The sequence below is a fragment of the Eufriesea mexicana genome, unplaced genomic scaffold, assembly GCF_001483705.2.
Source record: "Eufriesea mexicana isolate 0111107269 unplaced genomic scaffold, ASM148370v2 scaffold124, whole genome shotgun sequence".
NCBI lineage: Eukaryota > Metazoa > Arthropoda > Insecta > Hymenoptera > Apidae > Eufriesea > Eufriesea mexicana.
This window is the reverse complement of record NW_016908357.1, coordinates 2,098,330-2,120,924: the sequence shown is the minus strand read 5'-3', so window position 1 is coordinate 2,120,924 and position 22,595 is coordinate 2,098,330. Positions and strand designations below refer to the sequence as shown.

Below are 22,595 nucleotides of genomic sequence, written 5' to 3'. Positions count from 1 at the left end.
GCGAGAATCCCATGAGACATCGGTGGATACTACGATTACCTTCCTTGTTCGATGATCTAGGACTATTTAATTTAATCGTTATTCTTTTAAGCGACGATCGCAGAACGATTGCGTGTGCAGCGACGAATGAAATGAACGTTTATACAACTGCACGCGATAGTTGTCGCGTACACGTGTTCGTATCGCCAAAGTTTCGAGCGGTTCGAGCAATCAGGAGAAATTGATTAAGTCTAATTGCCGTTCCATTGCACGTACCTCGTTAAATATACGATAGTGCCAACGATACGCGTAATCGCGTGACAAATCATTGACGTATCGTCTAATTAAATCGCGAGCAACCCCGTGGATCGAGAAAATGCGGCAAAGCGCGAATGAGCAAAGGTTCGATTTTATAACCGTCGTCCAGGTTACAGCCAAGTATATCTTACAGCGAGAGGACCATGAATCGTTAAAGGCGCTTCTTTAATTAAAACCTTAAAGTGATCGAAACTATCGCGGACCCAACAGCTGGATCACCGTTGGTAATCTACCGCCTCGAGATCTCGATCGCTTCGATCCGCTCTGGATTCGAAGCCTATGGCGTCCTCGTCGTCTTTTCTCTCCTCGAGCAGGTAACTAAACGTTATTAGGTAAAGTGTATTTTATCGTTAGACGTATTCGAAGAACGCGGAGCTATTTCAAAGACAGAACCTTGTCGTTGATCTCGGAAACGATCGCTTCGACGGGAACGCGTCGTAATGTTGAAAAATCCCTCTTCGCGCGGAACGTACCGTGGCAACCGAACGTAGACGTCTCGATCGCGATCCGGATGATCGTTGAACCCGGTCGTTCCAGCGGAAACATTGCGGGTAGAGAACTCTACGGACTCGCTAAGGTTTGCCTAAGTACGTGACACGTTAGTTGAACGCTATCGAAAGGAGAGGAAGGATTTAGTTAATAACTGTCTTATTTACACGAGACTCATCCGTCCGCACGCATCACCAATACCCCCGTTCCATGCACTCACACACGGGCACACTGTCGCGTTCTTAAAACGATCGAAATTTAAATCCACTGTCAGCGAATTATCCTGGAACCACCGCAAAGCATCCTCTTGAAGGCTTGCCTGAACTCTGGTGAAAATACTGTGTATATCACAGGGTTCAGGGTGCTGTTGAAGTAGCCCAGCCACAGGAAGACGCTTGCTATCAGATTCGATGGCTCGCAGACCTCGCACGTGGCACGAAGCAACGCGATCAAGAAGAAAGGCAACCAACACACCACGAACGCCCCGGTGATTATCGCGAGCGTTTTCGCGGCCTTCCTCTCGCGTTTCGACTCGATCGTCTCGCGCGTTCTCTTGCTCGAAGAGGTCGAGTGGCTGCACGAAGGGTTCGTCACGGTGGTGGTGGTGGTGGTGGTCGTGGTGGATATCGCTGACGGCGTGACGGTCGTCGACTGCGTCGCGTTCGCCCCGTTGTACGACGACGACTTCTCCGGCGAGATCGACGAATGGTCCGGCGTGGATCTCGTTATGGTGAACGCCGTCGACTCCTCCCTCGGTCTGAAACGTAGGTAACGTGTATGACATGGCAACTAACAATCCTTCCTGCATCCCTATCCCGCAACAAATATCTCTGGATATATTTAACGTGACTCCCGCTGCGAACGGGATCAAGATCCACTCGCGTAATGCAACGTAACGAGCTGTTAGCCGGTTGCGAGTATGCTCAACGATTCAGCGAGGTAATTAGCCCGAGGTGCACAGGTAATGGCCTCGTGGAAATCACGAATGAAGAAGGATAAGTTAAGGTACACCGCTAACGAGCCTTGCAACCGTGTATCTATTCAGAGTCGTGGGGAAGCGGAACCTTCTTGTGACGAGTCTGAGGATGCCTTTTCTTTCACGAGGTGGCTGCACGATAGTCCCCGGTCTCTTTCTGATCCGCTTCCGTGCCGCTTGAAATATCCTCCAGTACAGGAATAGAATAACCAGCAGGGGTAGGTAGAACGTGGCGCATGTGGCGAAGATCTGCAAAGTATTTTAAGAAATTCCAACTTTAAACCTTCCCCTAAACAAGCTTCTAAATATTACCCCGAGATCGTGACGTGGTCGCGTAACACCGTCGCCGATCGAACAGCGGTATGATCAGTCCGGATCATCGGATTTGCTCGCCGGGGCGGTTTTATCCGCGCAACAGATGTAATTTCGAAATAACTCGAGGAAGATTCTGATTTGTCGAGCAGCTCTTACCTGGTATGCGGGGTCCTGCGACACCAGACACGTTCCGTTCGCTATACGGTCCAAATAATCAGGATCCTTCCAGCCAAGTTGAGGCGCCAACGAGATTCCTAAGGACACCACCCAGACGGTGACGATCAACATACCGATCCGCCGTGGATTCCTCGCCTGGAAGTAAAGAAATTCTTTCACCGGTTATCACACCCGAGAATTGGCGAGCCTCGTACCTCTGGCACTCCTATATGCCCGAAAATATTTTTATAACTCCGATGTTCGACAGAACATTCGCACCGCGACCAAGATGGAAAACGCACGCGGAAACCGCGTTTTGATTCACGATCGAAATAAAGAAATAATTCTGCCGCGCTTTGCTCCAGGCTTACCGGATCGAGCGAGGATCGCAGCGATCCTGATCTTGGATCCCGTCGCTCAACTATCTCGGACATGCGTGTATCGCTAGCGGGATGTCAAGGGACTTAGGTACGATTAATTATCGACTATCGGTAATGGGACGTCAGATTGATCGCTGGTACGGAATTGCAGTGGAAGTTCCCGCGCAGCCTTGCACGTTAATCTCGGATGAAATTAAATTTCGCGGCACTCTAATTTCGATTCTTCGGTAACCGAGTTCCGCGCGCGAGGCGTAGTCGAATTCCCAATTTCTTGGGCAATTTTACTAAGTAAAACGCATTATCGCGGGTATGCCGGGGGATTGAATGGGATCCTTTCGAGGAAAAAGGAAGAAACGACTCCACGGTTGCACACGCAATAACCCTCTACTAATTGCACCTTCCACTTTAATGACCCGCAGTCGTACAAGGGGAGCAGGACACCGGAGCCAGATTATCTAGTCGTATTCTAGGATCAATATACGGCCGTTTTCACCACCCTGTCCCTAATCTCCTCGATACTGTCGTCCCTTCGAGGTCCATAGACACGCGATCGTGACGTAAGTTCGCCATTCGTTACCGTTCTAGTCTCTCGACTACCTGTCGACCGCGACAGTGTTAATTAACCTGTATATAATTGAGATCGGTGACTGCCCAATATCTGTCGACCGCGATAGCCACCAGATGCAATATCGAGGCAGTGCAGCAGAGAACGTCGCTGCTGGTCCACATGTCGCAAAGCTCAGGCCCGAGCGACCATCCCTCGTTTATCTGTAATAAACAGAATTATCTGTTAGAGGGTATGCGTCGCTGTGTCGTCGTCGTGTCGTTGGATCGATCAGCGCAGGGATCCTAAGGGTGTCTTTAGTCCGCTCCTAGCCATGTGTACCATGGGAACTGCACGCTGCCTTCGCTTGGACGATCTGGCGTTTCAGGTACAAGCGGATGCGTTGCTCTAAGCTATCGTATGACTCTAGCAACTGGTTCGGCATAATTTTCGATTTTTACGACGACTAGACGAGATCCTAGGTTTCACGTCGAAACCTAGTAATTGCTGGTCGAATGGATACTGGTTGTCGGAACAATATAATTTATTTAGTTTGCAAACACACGCGGAATTGATTTTTCACTTTCATTATCGAGATGGAAAAGAGCTCGCGAGCTTCCACGTTGTTAACCGTTTCGCGCACATTAACTCGTTTCTCGAATATTACTTGGACGAAGAATGAAGCCGTTAGCGAAACGTCATTTCAATTTCACTGAGCATCATTTTACTGCATTTGACGAGAAAGTCTAATTACAACGGTTTCTATAGGAGAAAATATAGTAATGAAAACAGAGAAACGAAGGATCTCACGGCTTGAAATTGTAATATCAGCTTCTACGACGGAAGCTATAGTAATAACAGACGACATAATGAAAATTACTGTAGTGGTGGACCCTCGACGTTGGAAATTCTCGGTAACTACTACAAACTCGAAGTAGCAGCGTGCCATCGTGCCTTCAACGGGATTCTGTCGACATGAAAATTCTCGTACTCCTCTCTGTGACAAGCGCAAACTACATGGCACACTCATTTCCAATTTGCCACACGTGCAAACAGTGAAACCGTCGATGTAAATAACACGCGTCTCGTTACAAACACGAGGACTTTTCTAAATTCCATTGTATTTGGTGCTCTGCCGTTGTGTAAAAGTGCAGAATAATGTCCGCGTGTTTTTCTTCGCTGTCCATTCGACAGGGAAAAAGTGAAATGCACTATTGCAAACATCAGTTTAATGGAAGTTATTCGTTCGATTGACATAGCTTCTGATCGAAAAGAAATTCCCCAAATAAAACATCCAGACAAATAATCGCCAGATACCAGGATGACGCATTCGTGACAGCGAGCAACGAAATGTCTTGAATAAAATTGAAAAAACATCTCGCAGATGCTCCTAGATACTGCTACGTGGGAAACGTGAAACGTGAAATTAAATAAAATTTTGCTCCTGGTAAAAATTAAATCGTAACAACAGATCATTGGAATTATTGAAACGCACTGAAGGACTTCGACTTCATTCGTGAAAAAGTCCTCGAAAGATTGGAACCCTGGTTGACCCAAGCTACTCAGAAAATAGAGGAAATCATACCACCGGAGCTCCTTAGTCTTTCATCTAAATATCTCAATCGGTTTTCCAGATATAAGAACTCGAATAGCTCATGGTAGGTACTTCGGGCAGCACAGGGTCTGCTGAATGGGTCTGCAAGCTCCGTGACCCACATCTTCTCCTGGAAATGCGTACTCCCGAGTTGTAATAGTAAAAAAGCGCTGACTCAACGTCTGTCACTGACCAGTATACTTGTCGCAAGCTCGGGATAGGTTAGTAACGAGTGAGAGATCCGAGCGTACGACGAGGACAGAGACACTAAACGATTAAAAATCAGCTTCCACTTCACGCGATGATATCTCGAGAACAGGAAGTCGCATTGAGATGAATAAAAGAGCAATTTAAAGTAGAAGGTTCCGCGATTCTATTCATCTTTCATCCGTTCACAGAAAGTTTCTGCCGTCGGAGTTATAATGGCTCAAAGTTCTACCAATTTCAACTAGATACGGTTGAAACTCTGAGCAAATTTTGTAACAGATATATTCTTTTTAGCAACGATTCTTTTTATCACGATGTTTGGAACAGTCTGCTGCAACTCTCGAGTGGATTTAAGATTTCCTTCGTCCTTTATTTAAAATACGGCGGGGACCTTTGTCTAATTTATTTCGATATTTTCGAGTTCAAGACCGAGTTTTCCACTCGTTCTCACCTGTTAGGAACTGTAACGGGTTGAATCGTAGCAAATGTTTGGAATTCTTCGTTTCAAATTAAGGGACACGTAACACTAGAATGTAGAGGTCCAAAGTTACGAGGGACGAAGAATGAGGGGGTTAATAAACGAAAGGGCGCCCAACTTTATGAAGGGTCCTTTGAAAGGGTAGGAAAACGTTTCTTTGCCGATCTTTCATTGTATCCCACTATCAAGCATCGTACAAATGCGAGCGAACAAAGGTTTGTCGTTTCAATCTTCCATTACTCACGCTTTCTGCTTTAATAAAATTCTCCCTGCTTTAACGAAATCGAGGATATTACCTAGATAATTAAACGCTAACTCTGCACGATGACTAGGGGAATATCATGAACGATTACCCTCCGGAATAAATGGAGAAAAGAGTATGCTGATTTTCCCATAGAACACGTTCTTGGAACTACTTGTACGGTCTCGTTGAACGCAGGATATTCGCGAAAAGGATTAATCAAACGAGATCACCGCGAAGTTAATGTCAATGCAAACGCTACCCCGATGAATTGCCGTTGATGGTATTCCGTTATTTCACGGTAGGAATATTTCGAATCCGGTTCATTAAAAGTGCGTGACTCGTTAATTACGAGCGTCCGACAACTCGCTTGCCAGCGTAATTACCCAGGCAATTCGCGATACGTATTTGTCCGCTGGAAAATTGATCGCGCGCACAGCGAAGAGCAAGAAGTCTCAAGGACCGTTCCGTATCGCTTCCGATAATTAATTCACCGATAACGAATAATAAACGTAGCGATCGTGACCGGCACGAAAGACGACCGGATAGAGTTCATCCGGCTTTTACTCGAAGCCCTCGGGCCGCGTGTAAATTTGAAATCACGAGAGAAAGGAGAGAAAGAGAGATAGAGAGAGCAAGTTTGAACTAGTGGTACACTACGAGCGACGATTGATTTAAAAGGTTGTCCCATTTTTCGAGTCCCTGAAGGGTCCCTTGGCGGCGCTTACCGTGCGCGTTTCTAAATAAAGCTTCTTCTGCTTCTGTCAAAGTTGCAGAAGACAGTTGCCTTGCTATGATAAAGTCGGCACTTTTCTCACCCTCTTTTGCTCCTCCATCCCAGCACTTACGTAACGGAACGAGGCCACCGCTCTCTTCTAATTTCCATTCAATTTGGCCAGGTCTTAAACCGCCTCGAAACACGTTTACGATCATTTCGCGTCGATTACGTAACCCAGATGCCGATGGATAAAAGCTACGCAAACTACCCGGTCTGCGTCGATCGATTGACCGGAGTTGAAAAATTCGTTTCGAGGGAAACCCGGGTCTTCTTAAACGACGAGCCACGAATGGAATTCGGCCAGCAGCGGGGAAGAGCCTGGTTAGTTGCGCGATAGAGGATTTCCCATGACAACGGGATTCAATAGCCAGGATGAGCATCTTTTTTGCCACGAAGATCCATTACACGATGAGGCAAGACGATCGGCATCCGTGAACGTAATCGCAACGGCGTAGTCGTGCATCAATGTGTTGAACACAAGCTATCTGAATACCAAGAGACTGGGCATCGAGCGGCAGACGGGTTGGAAAGCGTTTGTTCGCGTACAATAGAATCTCCGGCTCGGCTGCCACAACGGACCGGCTTCGTAAATCATCTGTTCGTGTCAGTGCGCAACATATTCGCAAGGAGATTAGGATCGATACACCGGTATCAGAATTCCAGCAGGCCGGTCATGCCGCGGCACTTTTGGATTTTTCCATTCCGAGAGACCGTGCTGCACGAGATTCCTCTAATTACCAGCCGCCATGCGGATTCGTCAATCGCCGGGCAAAATGCTGGTTTCGCCTGGCGATACTCGAAATACAAAACCAGAAGTTTTCTGCTCAATGACTGCGAATTCCACTCGATACCTCCATTTCTCCGTGTCCATGGTTAATCAATCCCGATAAAAGCTTTATCGCATCGCGTCGTATCGGGAAACGGTTTAGAGATTCGACGACACGGTGGAATTTTTAAGAATTAATCGTGAAACAGGAACGGTGGCGAAAGAATTGCTGAAAAGTTGTGCGAGTCCGGATCGAATTCGCTCGCGCGAAATTAGCCAGGTTGCTTAATCGCGGTAATTGAAACAGGGCTCGGTTCCAATCGAAATCGCGGCGAAATTAATGCCCCGATTTCGCGCAACAAGTGCCAAAACTGTCATAGAGCCTGGCTCGAAATGAAGCGCTCGAAACAGCCACAGATGGAACGCGGCACGGACCAACTGTCAAACTTTCCTAACACCGATCTTCGCGTTAAGCAAATACCGCTGGAACTTCTCAGTCGAGCCAATTTCCAGGCTGAGAGCGTCTGCGTCGTTCCGAGGTTATCGAGTCGTATTTTACATCGCGGAAGTTAAAACGAGCCGAACGAACTCGATATCCCGTGACAACCGTGAGCCAAGTGTCAAGCTCGTTACGATAGGCACCCTAGACTCGTTCAGGGACCAACAACGGCTCGTTCTCGGGACGACCGTCGATTTCCAAATGACTGGAGGACACTCTGCAGAGAAAAGCCTAGTCGAGGGATCGATCGAGGAGCGATAAATCATAGAACTCGGATCGAAGTGGAGTTTGCCTTCGGATACAGTGGGGAGCAAGGCTGGCCGAGTAATTAATATCGGAGTCTGAAGCGACGGAAACGCGGTGGTCGAAAGGACGTCGTGGAAAGAAGGTCTTAAGTATTACGTCAAATGGCTCAAGTGAACTCAATTTCCACTTACATTCGGGGTGCCGGTTATCTCGGATAAACGGAATCAGGCCAGGCTCGTTGAATCGAGAGTCGCCGGTTAAATGAGACGGCCAGGCATAGAGCTGAAAGTTACCAAGGGAGCTGGGCAGGGTGGGAAATTAATGGCACTTCACAAAGGATACAATTCATGTGAGAACATTCTTCCTCGCGTCGTCCCTGAGAACCCCTCAACGGAATATCGCCTTTTCCTTGACTGCCTAAAAAATTCAACTACGAGCCTTGAAAACACAGACGGTCCTTTGTCGACCGGCTTCACTTTCCATTTTTAATCACCGTCCCTTACTCTAGCCGTTGTCCCGGAGACACGAGTAAAGTCTCTCCCCCGGATTTCGAGAAACAAGCATTACTTGCCGATGGAATTTACGCTGCGTTTTCAAAGGACCAACCGCGAACGGGGGCACTTCCTGCGGCAATTAACGTGCTTTCTCGTATCTCGGGGAAAAATTTCGCGCGAAATCAGAGCGAGGTCGGTTCGAAGAATCCCCCACAGACGGAGGGTGAAAAGTTCGTGGAAGGAAGAGCGATAAGAGCGGAGAGCAGGAGAGGGATACAGGGAGAGACTGACGCACGCCTGCTTAAAAGTCCATTCATGGTATTGGAATCCACCTCCGAAAGCCAATCGACTTTTGTCTTTGCCAGCGACTCCTATTCCTCTTCTCCTTTCCCGTATTTCTTCTCCGCTCTCTGGTCAACGATTTGTTCCGGGGCGTCTTTCGGGAGTTGCACGGCAGATCTATCCGTCTATAGCTCGAGTAATCGCTCACTTATTAGAAGGAATTTTATTTCGATACCAGAGGAATTCTGTCTCGAGGCTGTTCCGTTTTATCATCCCGCTGCGAGGGTCACGGGAACGTTCGGGAAACGAGGAGAAACGTTCGGCACAGGGTGGAATGATTCAGAAAAACGCGATCTACCGGCGAGATGGAATGGAACGAGAGTGTATTCGGGGCCGAGATCAGCAGAAATAGAACGGGTGAACAATAACGAACGGTACACAGGCGTGCCGAGATAGGGACCGTGCTATAGAAAGAAACTGCATCCTTTTTACAATGCGCATCGGGCGATTCTTTCGTGTGAAGAAGGCCGGAAGTACCAGAATGCATCCGCATTTAGGACACGTTTAACAAAACCGTCGTACGCTGCTTTTCACGCGACGAAATTCTTCCAGAGGGACGAATAAAATGATTATTTTTCGGGGAACAACGGACCTTCCACGTCCTCGTTATTCCATCTCTGACTCGGGGTTGAACGTTTACCCGAGCTCCAAGAGTAAGGAATAATTCGGATCGTACACGCCATTTTACATCTTCGCCGTCGCCTTTTTCGCCGTTCATCAAAGGGATACAAGGGAGCAAAGTCTACTCGAAACTCGTTCAACCCCTGATTCGCCTTTTCACGCGCCACCCTCACCCCCGCTCCGCGTTTCAAGCGCATTCGAGCTAGAACACGACTAAATTATCCGCCGTGCAGCGAGTAAATAATTTTCTCAGACACTGCGAGAAGCTTCAGGGTCTCGTTTCTCGCGTAAACGTCGAGGTACAAAGCGTATCAGACCGGGGTGGATTCGATAAACGGAGAATGTCGCGGTAAATACAACTTAGGCTTTATTTTATCGCGAACTTCGTTTGCCCTATCGGATTTTCTCTCTCGTACACGCGTGCAATCAGCCGATGAGCACGCCTCTCGAGCATATTTCTTCGCTCAACTTCGATCAATAATCTTTCACTTCCGCCCGAGGCCGATCAAACATCCTCTCTCGTCGTACGCAATCGCGAGGTGTCTTAACGATCCGTCCTTAAAAAGAATCGACCATTCGTGCTTTGCTTTCCGGCTCGAATAAAGTTCCAACGAGGACTCGACCGGGGCTATTTAAGATTCCCCCACGATCCTATTCTTCGAACGCGTCGGACGTCTTCGCGAGATCCGAGCAGCGTGTTCGAATCCGATTTTCGCGGGAAAAAATTCTCTGGACACTCGACCAACCTAATTTCCGAAATTAGCGTAGCCACCAACGTTCTCACTCTCGTACTCACCCAATACATGGATTCTTACTTGAAAGAGGTCCGAGGACTTGCGAGAAAGTCCTCGGTGAATCCTCGAGGACTTTCTTTCATAAATAGAAGTTCCTATGCTATCCAAGTATCCCCCGTCTAAGGTAGGGCCTGCTAGAGAGCCTTACTGACAAGTCCACTAGCAGACTCAGAACAAGGCAGCACTAGGAATCACAGGAATAACACGAAGACATAATCGCAACCACGTGGGGGGATCCCCACATTGGATAGAAGACGATCGTGAATTCCAGAGGGCTGGAAATTTATTCAAAATCCCAACTATCGTTTCACGATTCGTTCTTAACCCTTTCGCTTCGAGCGCCGCTTATAGACGGCACCCGTTTTCTCCCAAGTCCTCGGTGAAGCCCCGACCTTCCTTAAATAGAAGTTCCTATGCCACCTAAGTATCCCTGGTCTGAGGCAGGAAGAAAGCCTTACTGATGAGTCCACTAGCAAGTCCGGGACTTGGAAACGCAACCCTTCCTTTTCCTATTCTCCTTTACTACACCGCCACGGAGGACACCTGCGACCAACACGACATCGACGACCATAGGACAGGTTCCTCCACAAGACTTAGGAAAACGTAGAGAAATATTTTATTTTTATTTTAAAATTTTAATAAAATAAAAAATTTTATATAAAATATTTATGACTGTGCATATTTCTAGCGCGCGCTTCCTTTCAGTGACGGTACTTCGGCGGACTGCACTGTCAAGCGAAAGGGTTAATGATGCTCATTCGAACGACTCCGGTTTTCGACCCAAATCTTCGATTATATTGTACATTCGAGGTCCAAGTGGAGAGGAATTTTGCAACCGAGGGAAGCAACGGCGTCTCCTGACGATATTTCCAAAAGTTTGCGTCACGTCCACGAGACTTGCCGGAGTTCGGCTCGTTGCATCGAAACAAACGATTCCATAGAAACGAGCAGTTTGCCAGAAAAAGCGACGAACGGTGCAGCGTCTCTTGCACCGGCATAAGGAAGAGGATGGTGACACGCGATGAAGCGGAAGAATGTCGAGCAATCGAACCTTTCGATAACCCGATGTCAGAACGGGTAGATAAAGGATGGTTGGTTGAAAAATAAGCAAGGCGAGCCACACCCTTTGTCGCGGTGACGAGAAATAAATCGAGATCCAAGGACTATTTATAAGAATTCGCCCATTCACCTCTCGCTCCGCGCGAGGAGGATGCGGGAAACGGAAAGGTGGAACGATAAGTCATGTGTCTACTTTTTCACCGACTTCGATTTTTAGCCAACACGTCAGCATTAATATTAAAACGACAACCGCGGATGCGATAACTGGGAAGTATCTATACTCGTAGGATGAAGATAGCGTTGAAGATTGCCTTGCGTCGCGAGGCAAGAATTGTCGCTAAAATGTAGGATATTTTTAGACTTTATGAAGAAACGATGGTCGAAGTGTTCCTTGACGGACAAGTGACCGCGTGCGAGGATTGTACGGATGAGATATTTATGACCGAGTCGAGTGCAAGCAATGGACGAAAGTCTAGGAATGCGTTTAAGTGTCTGAAGCACCTGGCCCACCGAGGGCGAAGTCGTGTGAGAAATGAATGATCAACGAAGAGAGCTTGTGTATGATAGAGTGTTAGACTGTAAATAAGGGTTAAAATAAGGGCGAGTTAGAAGGCATGCATTCGATCAAGCAGTCAGTAGTCAGTAATCGGTATTCAGTCAGTTAAAGTTGAGATCGAGTCAGTTTCAGTCCTTATGGCGTTAAACGCCACGCTAGTCCCTATAGACCGACGCTAGACATTCCTTTCAGGCTTAGCCGGTCCGTATGGCCCGGAAGGACCCAAATGACGGCTAACTGTAGCGTTAATGGAACCTCACGTAAAACCGGCGTGGCGTTTAACGTGTTAATCAGTGAAAATTTGAGCCTATGTACTCTCCAGCGTTATAGAGACTGTGTAACTGTAGATAAATGTTAGGAGAAATCTCCAAAGCCAAACGACGACTCTCGTTGACAGTCGAACTGGGAATTTTAACGGCGAGATAGCTGAAGTTATCGTGGTTCATCGAACGTTTCTAAACTTCCCATTAAAAATTCTCTTTTCGACGTTATCGCTCTTTCCACTTCGCTTGGCGATTCCCTTCGATCCGGAGACCGTTCGTTCGTTTATTATTGAAATAAACAGGAATGGAATAAATCGGAAAAAGGTCGGAATGCTAAATTTCCCGAGAATTTGTTCGCCACGAAGATTCAGGGACAGAAGGGCGGAGCGTTTCTGAATAAAAGAATACACGCGTTGAAACAGAACACCTGGACAGGATTTGATAGATGCTTCGAGAGGAGCAACCCCAACACAATGGCGAGATGGGAACACGGATCTAGCTACTGGTATGAAACGACCAGAAGGTCCACATCGTCTGAAGCTTCTCTATTGTAGAGAGGGTGCGAGACGTCAGAAGGTATCGCCGTTCGTAAGAATTCTCTTGACTGCGTCGAGCCTCGGAGTATTTGTCCAGAGCTTGCGAAGAATGGAAAACTTATCCACGGGAAACGATGAAGCGCGTGCTAAAGGCACGCCCGGGGTTGCAAGTTCCCGACACCTCGCGACGAGATCTCGCCAAGGTGCATCGCGAATCTCCCACCAGACCTCTTCTCATCTACAGGAATTCGAGAAATTACGCTCCGTTCTCCGACGAATTTTATTTCAGGAGGAGCGATACGAAGCGTGGACAAACGATTCGTTGATCTTGACGCGAATCAATATCGTCGCTCGAGGAAGGATCTATTTTCTTGGAATATCTTCGACTTCCAAGCGCGGAGAAAATCGTCCATTTTCTTTGCGAGAGATATCGCGAACTTTTTTCCTCCGATCCTTAGTATTCCCGGTTCTACCTAGCTGTATAAATCTCCAGCTGCATCTTCCGCCTGTTATCGAGTACCATGCAGTTCTCCCGACTCTTGGAATGACACACGATCCGGTACACGATCCTGTGCACGATCGATGGAAAATCACGAGCACGGGAGAGTGCCAACGGAGACCATAACGAATCCGGAGAGGGAAAATCGGGACAAGTTCGACGCGGAAGGTTTACGTGCGCGGGGAAAAAGAATGGCGGCTTGGAAGAAGGAAAGCAAGCAAACGGTGTGCGGAGAGCTTTCAAAGGATCGGACGCTTATCCGTGAATCCAGCTGGAAGCCTTCTAGGGATGCGATTGAAATTGAAAGGTCCTGCAGTCTTGGCAGGGCTCGATACAGACGCACGTGAAACTTTTACGACTAGAATCGAGGCCACTCCGGCTGATCGTCTCGCGTTTGATCCCTGGCATCCTCCGCGAAATTTCTTCTCTGCCTCCACCTCCCTCGACCACCGGTGACCACGTTCTCGAAATAATCGACTGATAGATCCTTAGAACGCCTGTTCGCCCAAGTATTTCGGCCAACGAGATCAAAGGGTACCAGGTAATAACTAGCTTTGGAAATAATTTTATCTCGCCGGGTCCCCCTACTTGTCCTCGACTCACGCGTCCTCGAAGCTTACTCTTCGAATGGAAAATATTGAAAGAATTTTTGAATTCACACTCGCCCTCTCGAAAGCCAAGGTCTCGATCCGACGCGACGATAAACCAAGCGGTAATGTAGAAGAGTAATTTTTAGCTACGTTCTTAAATATTCTATTAGGACAAAGTAATCTCGCGAGTCCTTCGATCGAGCTAGAATCCAGCGGGTGATTTTTCATCCTGCAAGCACGTTCCTCTCGTAAATATTTCAGCGTTAACCTTCGCGCATGAGCGTTTATTAACCAACGAAAGGTATCACCAACGCGAATCCTGCTCCCTGAATTTTTCCACTAGCTGCGCGGGCGGGCTTGTTCTTCCTCGAAATTTCATGAGCAAACGAAATTGTTTTCGCTGCAATTTACGACAGTGGCAAACCCGAGAGTGCCATATCCCGGAACTCTGCGTCGACCACGTTCGCCAATAATTTCCTCCGTCTAACAGGCAAACCTTCTGCCTATCGCGTAGACGCGAATCGGATTCGTCGGATAGAAATGCCAGCGTAAACCCACGGATCGATGCTGGACTGGACTATTACATCGCTGTTCCCATATTTGTTTATTAAGGCGAAATAGCAGTGCGGTAGGTTACGTACAGCTGCGTACCGTTCGTTAAACCGATTCATTCGATCGCTCCGCGAGTTTCGCGTTCGGAAGTTGCATGAAACGTCGATTGCAACGCGGCGTTACCCGTGTTCCCCTTTAATTGTGGATTCGTTAAACGCCGACTATCAAAGGTGAAAGAACGTACGATGCGATGTGAATAACTGACGGAAAATTGGAGAATATCCGGCAAAGTATTCGTCCCATACGTCACAGTTTTCGGCCGGTGCCAAAGAAACACGGCAAATTGGAAATTTCTCATTCTGCTTCGTATAAATTTCGCGAATTCTACTTTCGCCAATTGAACTCTCGCAAATTGCACGCGAAACGTCCTTCCGAATATAGGATAATTGTTTACACAGCAAATTTCTTGCGGCCGTAAATCAGCGAAAAAGCTCGATAAAGCCCGTATTTTATTATCGCTTTTCTATTGCAATTTTTCACGAATTATCACGCGTTTTATTGTCACGAGTGGTGGCCGCGAATTTGCCGGGAATAAAACGCAGCCTGTCGCGACAGGCACGTATCGATAATTTACTTGGATCGCGATACCCCGGGTAATGACGTCACAGCCCGATCATTACGAGAAAACGATCGATGCCGCGTTGCAATTTAAATACAACCATCTCCGCGTCGAAATCCGTCGAATCCCCTCGCAGTCCTCGACAATTCCTATCGGGGGGATGGAAAATCGAGACAATGGGGCTGCGAATGTGCCGCGGCGAAAATTCGCTGGAACCGCGTTTCCGAATAGCAGAGAAGAAAACGAAAAGAAAAATGGCAAACATGGGAAGAAGAAACAAAAAAGGGACCGAAAAGAAAAAAGGGTGAAAAAAATAAAAGAAGACAGAGAGAGAGAGAGAGAGAGAGAGAGAGGAAAAAAGGAAGGGGAACCAGTCATTCTAGCCGCTTTTATGCGCAGAAGCATTCTTCAGCGAAAACGTTGGCACAATGTGTGCACTGGCACGCCCACCGAGAGCAGCTAAATCCTTTGGCAAACAAACGAAACAACTTCGTGCAGGAAGGTGAAGATGCTGGAAGTAAACGTTCCACCTGGTATCGCGTTGAATGCTTTTTGACTTTCAGTCGAATTTAATATCGTATCCCGTAAACTACGACACGATAACCATTCGCAATCTCCGTTTATCTTCCTAACGCGAAAGCTTTGACGTTAACAACGGTACGTCGCGGTACCAGAGGCGCCGCGTTCCTCAGCGTGACGCTGACACATTCGTGTTGACGTTAGCCTGTCTCTTTCAACGGCAGAGCAAATGGAAGGAGACATGCCGAGCATTCAACTGCTGGTCGGATAAAGTTAATCCGAGTTTCCATCTCGGCGGAAGGAAGGAAAGGAACGCCGGTGATACCAATCAGTGTATTAATATCCTTCGAAATAGAGGATGCCTGGAGGAGGATACAGCGACCTCGTCGGATCAGCCGACACACGCGGAGTGCAGCGAAATGGAAACTGAGATGATGGTATGCGAGGACGAAGGGAAATCGCAGACGAGCCGAGTTGCGACAAATAAGCTCGCTCGACTTCCTCGTCTCAGGCACACAGGGACAGCTTCCTACGCGGGGTTAAGCTTACCCTTCAGCCAGACTGCGTGAACCCCTAACCCTGGGACACGTTAAAAGCAGTCGCAATATCGCGAGCTTTCGAATAAGTGCATTTACCATGAGCAGCACGGCAATGTGTCTCAGCAGCTGCTCGTTTTCCTTTGATCCCTTTACTTTTCCTAATTCCCCTTTTGCTTCATTTTTGAGATAGACAGCTTATCCCCGGAGACAAGCCAACGTCTCAGACGTCGGGGAGATAGGTCTCGTTGACGGTGAAGAGAGAAACGTTTCTCTTTAAACAGTGAATTTTCTTAAAGGGCCATCTTTACGCCACGCGTACGACGCTTTTCAGCCTGGAATCTTGTCAGAACCAACGAGACGTTGCGCGTTTCGCACGGGACAGAGGATCAATTTGCTTACGGCTACACGCTCGTTGAGGCAAGCTATGAGTTACGAGGACGAGCGCCGATTTATTCCCGATATTCGATTAAATTTCTGCCAACCAGACGCTATCCTCGCCTCGTCAAGGGAATATCACGCGTTTGACGAGCTCCCTGCGGAACTCCTTGCCTCGACGCCTGTTCGGGCTCGATCCTTCGTCGATCTTTACTCCGAATGCCAATCTGCAAAGCGTCTCACGAATTTCCGAATGTACACGCTCGCCTGGAACTCCGAGGAAATAACTCCGAGATTTAAAACCGCTGCTGATAAAATTAATAGATCCGCAGTACTCGAATCGATAAATTTCGCCATGGCAAATCCCCGCTGCGAATCTCAGCCATTCCATATCCCGGTGGATGAAATTAATCATTGTCTTGCAGCTGTGATTCGCGCGATTTGTAACGTTATTACGATAACATACGCGGCAATTTAGATCGTTCCACGAAATCGAACGCATTCCGAGTTAATGCCGCGAAATTTTCTATCGGCTGTCCGATGAAAAGCATAATTTCGCCTGCTTTCATTCCCGTGATTCCATTTCGTTCTTTCATTTCTCCCTATTACCGTTACCTTTATCCATCGGTTATCGAAGGGAGAAATAAAATGTCGCGCTCTGCACGTATGAATCGGGATATAGGATAGAAATAACGTTTCACTGCGCAACCAGTAACGACATTAGCGAGCGTTACGAGAGCAAAACGCACGAGTTAAACGATTCGGCGTGGAGGTGGGGATAAACACGATCACGAGAGGAATTGGAAAAACGTAGAAAAGGAATTGGAGAAAGATCGAAGTCACGAAGAAGTACAGATCGGGGGAGAAGATATACCCTGCGAGATGTATAAAATTTTCTTGCTTCGCGGGAGAAGAAGAAAGGAGAAGAAAAAAATTGGTTTGGGAGAAGAACAAGAAAACCGTGAGACTGAAGAGAAAGGGAGAGAGAAATAGAGCGAAGATAGAGGACATAGGAAGGAAGCGAAATGAATTTGTCTCGGGGAAAAAGAGAGGAGAATTCGAAAAGATGGACCGAATAGGGCGTGACAAAAAGGAAACGATGGGAGTTCTGAAACGTGGAATCTCCGTCGGAAGACGGGTTATTCGACACGGGAGAATGAACAATATAAGTTCGGGGACTGTGAAATGAAATTTTGGAACGAATGGAATATTATTGATACGCGTCCGTTTGTAAAACCGTGTGGAATCGAAGGGAAAATTGGTAACGTTCTTATTTTACGAATGTTCCCTCGATATACTATGCGTTATCTAATTCCTGTGGCAGGGTCCCTACCTCAGACGTAGAGAAATGAGTTAGAATAAGAAATCTGAATAATCTTTGCCTTATCAGCTGTGAAATATGTCCCTGGAAAAGGGAAAATGAAAAATCTGACTAGCATATAACACGTGTCTGTTCTCAATTGATCTTCGACGCATCGTGGTTATCGGATCGATAGACTAAGACACCTATTGAATCTACAAAATTCGTAGAATCAATCACGGACATCGATAAGAGCATAGTTCGAACGTCAGACGTAAATTTGTCCATTTTTGACCGTCGGCTCTGTCATTTTTCTTTCTAAACACCGTTTCAAGGTCCTTATCCCGTCAAAGCAATCCGTTCAATCAAAGTTGGGAAACTCAACGTGTTCTTCTTTCTTCCAAAATGCAAACTGGTCCAGTTTCTTTGAGATTAAACGGACCGATAAACGAAACCGAATAAAGAAATCTCGATCGTTGATTCGAATTCGTGGGAGCAAGGCTGGAGTAACGGGAAGCAGGATATCGTTCGAATGAACGATAAATCTGTGATAAATCTGAAATGCTTCCTTTTTCTTTCACTCGCCAACGGTACATTCCACACTCGATATTTACCCGAAGAAATGGAAAAACAAGTGTCCACCTCGACCGCGCAACCGACAACCGCGTTAAAATATTCAGGAGCCAGTAGTATAAGCGTAAAACCATGGCGGCGAGCGGGCAAATATTTTAAACGAACAGAGCTGCGCAGCGCAAACTGCTTAAAAATGTATTGGAAAAGTTAGGAAGCTGTAAAAAAGGTGAAATCGCAAAGTGACAAGAAGGCGTGGAAGGAAAAACTTGGGAACTAGTAGTACAACCGCATAAATGCGGCGCCACGCCGGCGTACGACGCGACACGCGTTCCCTGCGTCTCTTAATAAGTCACCGGACGATTCTTCTCGTTTCAGAGAAATTTAATACGACATTCCCAGGAAGCATTCGGCCGGTATTCTCTATAAAATTCAAGCGGAACGAGCCGCTTAAGCGTAGTAGCGATAAAACGCTGCGCGCTGGGCGGTATGCGGCGCAACACATCAGGAATTCGCGGACAACGAATTCCTCGTGTAACCAAACGCGGGTTCGCATTGTTGCGCGGAAAAACGAACGGGCAACCATTGGATCCTCGACACCCGGCCTGACCGACCAAGCTTTCCAATTACATTACCGCGGAGGCCGCGCCACGAGCGGCCATCAAGCGGAAAAACGACAAAACCGGTTGGATAGGAAGCGAAAGAAAAGGGGGGAGTGGCGGAAGAGGTCGGCGGCTGCTTTTCCACGCCATGTGCTTTAAACGTGCCCGTATTCCCGCGAGTACCGAATAGAAAATTGAAGGAGTCCACGCCATCTTGGGGACACGATTCCGTAGCCGGTGTCGGTCGACGCGTTTGAAACAAATTGGCGAAAAGAAGGAAACGGGTTATTGCCTGCATCGGGGTGAACGCGTAAAAATGGCGAATGATATGGAGTGCGGCGTGCGACGGGGATAACGCGATTAACGGCGAGGCAAATATAAGGAGAGACGGTCGGAGAAACGGCGGCGGAATGAAGATCGAATGGAGAACGTTTAAGACGGAGGAGGGCGGAGTCGACGAGGTAGTTCGTTCTAATTAGGTGGTTCCAGAATTCGGTTGGTACGCGGGGAAACAGGAAATTGTTCCGACAGCGTTTCTACCTGCTGAAAAGCAGTTACAAATACTTGCACGCTGAACCTTTGACTAACTCCCTGCGCCTGCAACAAGCCACCGCCGTTGTCAAAGCTTTCCAAAAACATCTAATGCTCGCGTCTGTTCCCCGAGTTGCGTGGCGCTGGTTTAACTCGGGCTAGATAGCGTTAGATGTTCCGGAGGAGAAGGCGTATCAGAGGTTCTCTGCTGGATGCGTGCAGCTTTGCGAATGTCGTTTGAAAATTATTAGTCTACAGTTCAAAGCCGGGGAATTGGAAACCGGGGAGGATTCAAGGATTCGTCGCGGGGAATTACGCCGGGTCTGACCCGCGACTGCCATTGGTCTTCGTTACACGAGTCACCCGAGAAGCTGGGCGGCAGTTTTAAACGCGTGTCGAGAGCTGAGAATCGCTATTACAGTTGCCCAGCGTGCACGTAAGCACACAGCAGAGGCAAGAATGCACGTCAGAATGGCGTGACGCGTTAAAGGCGCTGTTTGGCGGTAAGAAGAGCGTGAATTTCAGCAACCGTCAGCTAAACGGGAGCTAACCTAACATCGGTATGGCAGTAACAGCGGAGAAGTTGAATGTAAATCATCCCGAAGCCTTGGACGCGGTCTATAATTCCAAGACAATAACGCCGGGCAGTTTCTTTGCCTAATAAGAAGCTGCTCATTGCGCCGTCTACCTAGGGCAGCTGTACATCCGTCACGTGCATTACGGAATGAGGAATTTCTCGAAGATTGAGATCGAGTACCTTCATTGCCGTGGATTACAGGTCTCGGAATTTCTCCGATATGTCTTCCCTTTGACGGATAAACGGAGACGCCTGCTTTAACTACATTGTGCTATGCTTCGATAAATTTCCAAGTAATTTCCACGGAATAAAGAAATTCCGCAGCAACGCCGGGGTCGGGGGAAAGGGGGAAAGGACGAAATTCAGACGCGCACGATAGAGAAGTAACAATGGCCGGGGAAAAAATTCGGCCATTCTCCATTCTTAACCGGGAGCATGAATATTCCGCGAAACCTAAGCTCGCTATTTATCTCGAATACTTCGCGAATTTCTGTACGCGCGGCTGCCGCGTATTTCTACTATTTGCCAGCTAAGAACCGTCCATTTTTAGTAACGCTAATGAAACCACAATGTAAAGGCTTCCAAGTCCAGCTATACCCTTGTACCGTACAAACGCGTTACCAGAGCGATGCAGCACATTCGCAACTCCTCGCGGAACAGGGAGCTTGGACTCTCACAAAGCCCTCAAAATAGGCGCGCCCTCGGGTACGGTGGGGGTTCGGAAAAGAAAACAGAATAGAGGTCCTGACGCTACACCGTGCCATGAATTCATTGAAATCAGAGCTCGCTATTATTCCATTCTCATGGAACTCGCAGACAACGGCGAGGCCATGAGATTACGCATTTCGATTTATGTCGGACATTTTTCTACCAGCACGGGTATATCCATCTTCGTTCCCCCGTTTTCGGAGCCTATTTCACCGGCACAGTTAATTACGCGATTTTACCATCCTGCTTCCCCCCCCAAGATCCGAGTAAGACTACGATCTTTTGATCCACCCGATTGGAAGTTCTCATGGCTGACTGTAGATCGCGTTTCCTAAGGACTTTAGGGCAACTTTAATCGTATCACGCGAGCCGTGGAACAATGAGAACGAGGAGGACGAGTAAAATATTCGAGAACGGTGTAAGCGATTGTGTAAGTTGCTTGATAATCGCCTTAGCAACTTCGAAACGGTAATTAATTCCCAAAGAACGGCGCAGTAACGAGTTTCTTACACAACGGGAGTCCGTTTTAATTATACATCATCGTCTGGAAGCACGACGGGCGCCTCGAGACCTCTAAGATTTCGTAGATCCATCGGAATACATTAAACCGAGACAATGCACAGCCTCTGTCGGGATATCGAGCGGACGAAATTGAAATCGGGTCTCTCAGCACGGGGAATCATCGCGACAAAGTCGCGCGATTATCGTTTATCGTGGAGACTCGTTCCCGAGTGACAAGCTTCTTAAAACTTTCACGACTTCCCCGAGCCGTTCGCTTATCTCTGCCACTTTTTCCCACCGATCCATCACGGTTCCGCAACACGAGTGTTCCCCGAGTCTGCGGCAGTTGCGCCAACTCCTCGGTTAATTCCCCGTTAAGTCACGAAATTTAATCCCGAGTAAACTGTTTCGAGCTGGCGAAGCCACGAAGCGGGAACGATCGTCGATAGTCGGCTCGGAACGGATACGTTTCGTCGAAGCTTAGAGGCCAGGCAGCCCATAACTGACCGCTATACTGGTTACCATTAATGAACACGTCCACGCTTTGGAAAACGCGACCCTTACTGGCATCCACCCACGAGTCCGCTCTGTTTGCCAAACGAATCCGTTTAATATCGCGTAGCCTGCCGGGATACACGGTAACCGAATTTCCGGCGGATTTCTGAAAAATTTCATACCCGAGGTTTCCACGGGGAAAGGGATCAACGCGGTCCCGACGTTCTTTCTCCGTTTTCGACGAAAAAGAAAAAAGGAAAAAAAAGTTCATCGAGGCTGGAATTAAAATTAAATTCTACTTACACGCCTGTGACGGACGCACGGTTTACGGGATGTATTTAGCCTTTGGAGAATTATTTTATTTAATACCTCGTAAACTGCTCCGAGGGGCATGACCAGGCAGGCGACCATGAGATCAGCGACGGCCAAACTGACGATTAAATAATTCGCCACTGACTGAAGGTTCCTCTCGAGCAGGATCGCCGCTATCACGAACAGGTTCCCTGGAACATAAAATTCCCGTGGTGCTTGAGGGTGGGTCGGCCATCGCGCAAAAAGGCATTACGCGCACGTTCGGGGAAAAACGGTTTAAGCTCGGCGAATAATCATCCCGGCGAAAGCCTGAAACGGCAGCTTTGCAACCGTTTCACAGTCCGTCACATCGACGCTGCTCGAACCGGTGAGGCTATCACGGTTGCTTATCCGCGCGATTATAACGCGACCTTTGAGGCAGCTCGCTGCAACTTTTAATCATAGATCCGGTTAGTCGCGCGAGGTCCTCGAGGATCGCGTAAATAATTCATAAGCTGATTACAGGGGATTTCGGAAAAGCGCGAAATTGCCATTACGCCAAAATTCCGCGGGAATTTCGCGATTAATAATTCCGGGATAAATTATCCTCGCGAATCACGGATCGTCCGAGCTGAGAATTTTCCCCGATACCGTACAGTCAACTTCACCGATCATCCTCGACCTTTGACTCCCACT

At 47.8% G+C, this 22,595-nt stretch overlaps 1 protein-coding gene across 1 annotated transcript in view; it reads right to left on the bottom strand.

The window, feature by feature from the left end:
* Window positions 1-998: 998 nt before the first annotated feature.
* Window positions 999-22,595, bottom strand: part of 5-HT1 (serotonin receptor) — a 31,361-nt gene continuing 9,764 nt past the window's right edge. Inside the window, exons 2-6 of the mRNA XM_017911367.1 lie at window positions 21,978-22,111; window positions 3,238-3,381; window positions 2,234-2,389; window positions 1,851-2,011; window positions 999-1,543 (exon numbers count right to left, since the gene is read on the bottom strand). Of these exons, the coding sequence (XP_017766856.1) occupies window positions 1,057-1,543; window positions 1,851-2,011; window positions 2,234-2,389; window positions 3,238-3,381; window positions 21,978-22,111 (1,082 nt within the window). The 3' untranslated portion in view covers window positions 999-1,056. The remainder of the gene's footprint in view (window positions 1,544-1,850; window positions 2,012-2,233; window positions 2,390-3,237; window positions 3,382-21,977; window positions 22,112-22,595) is intronic.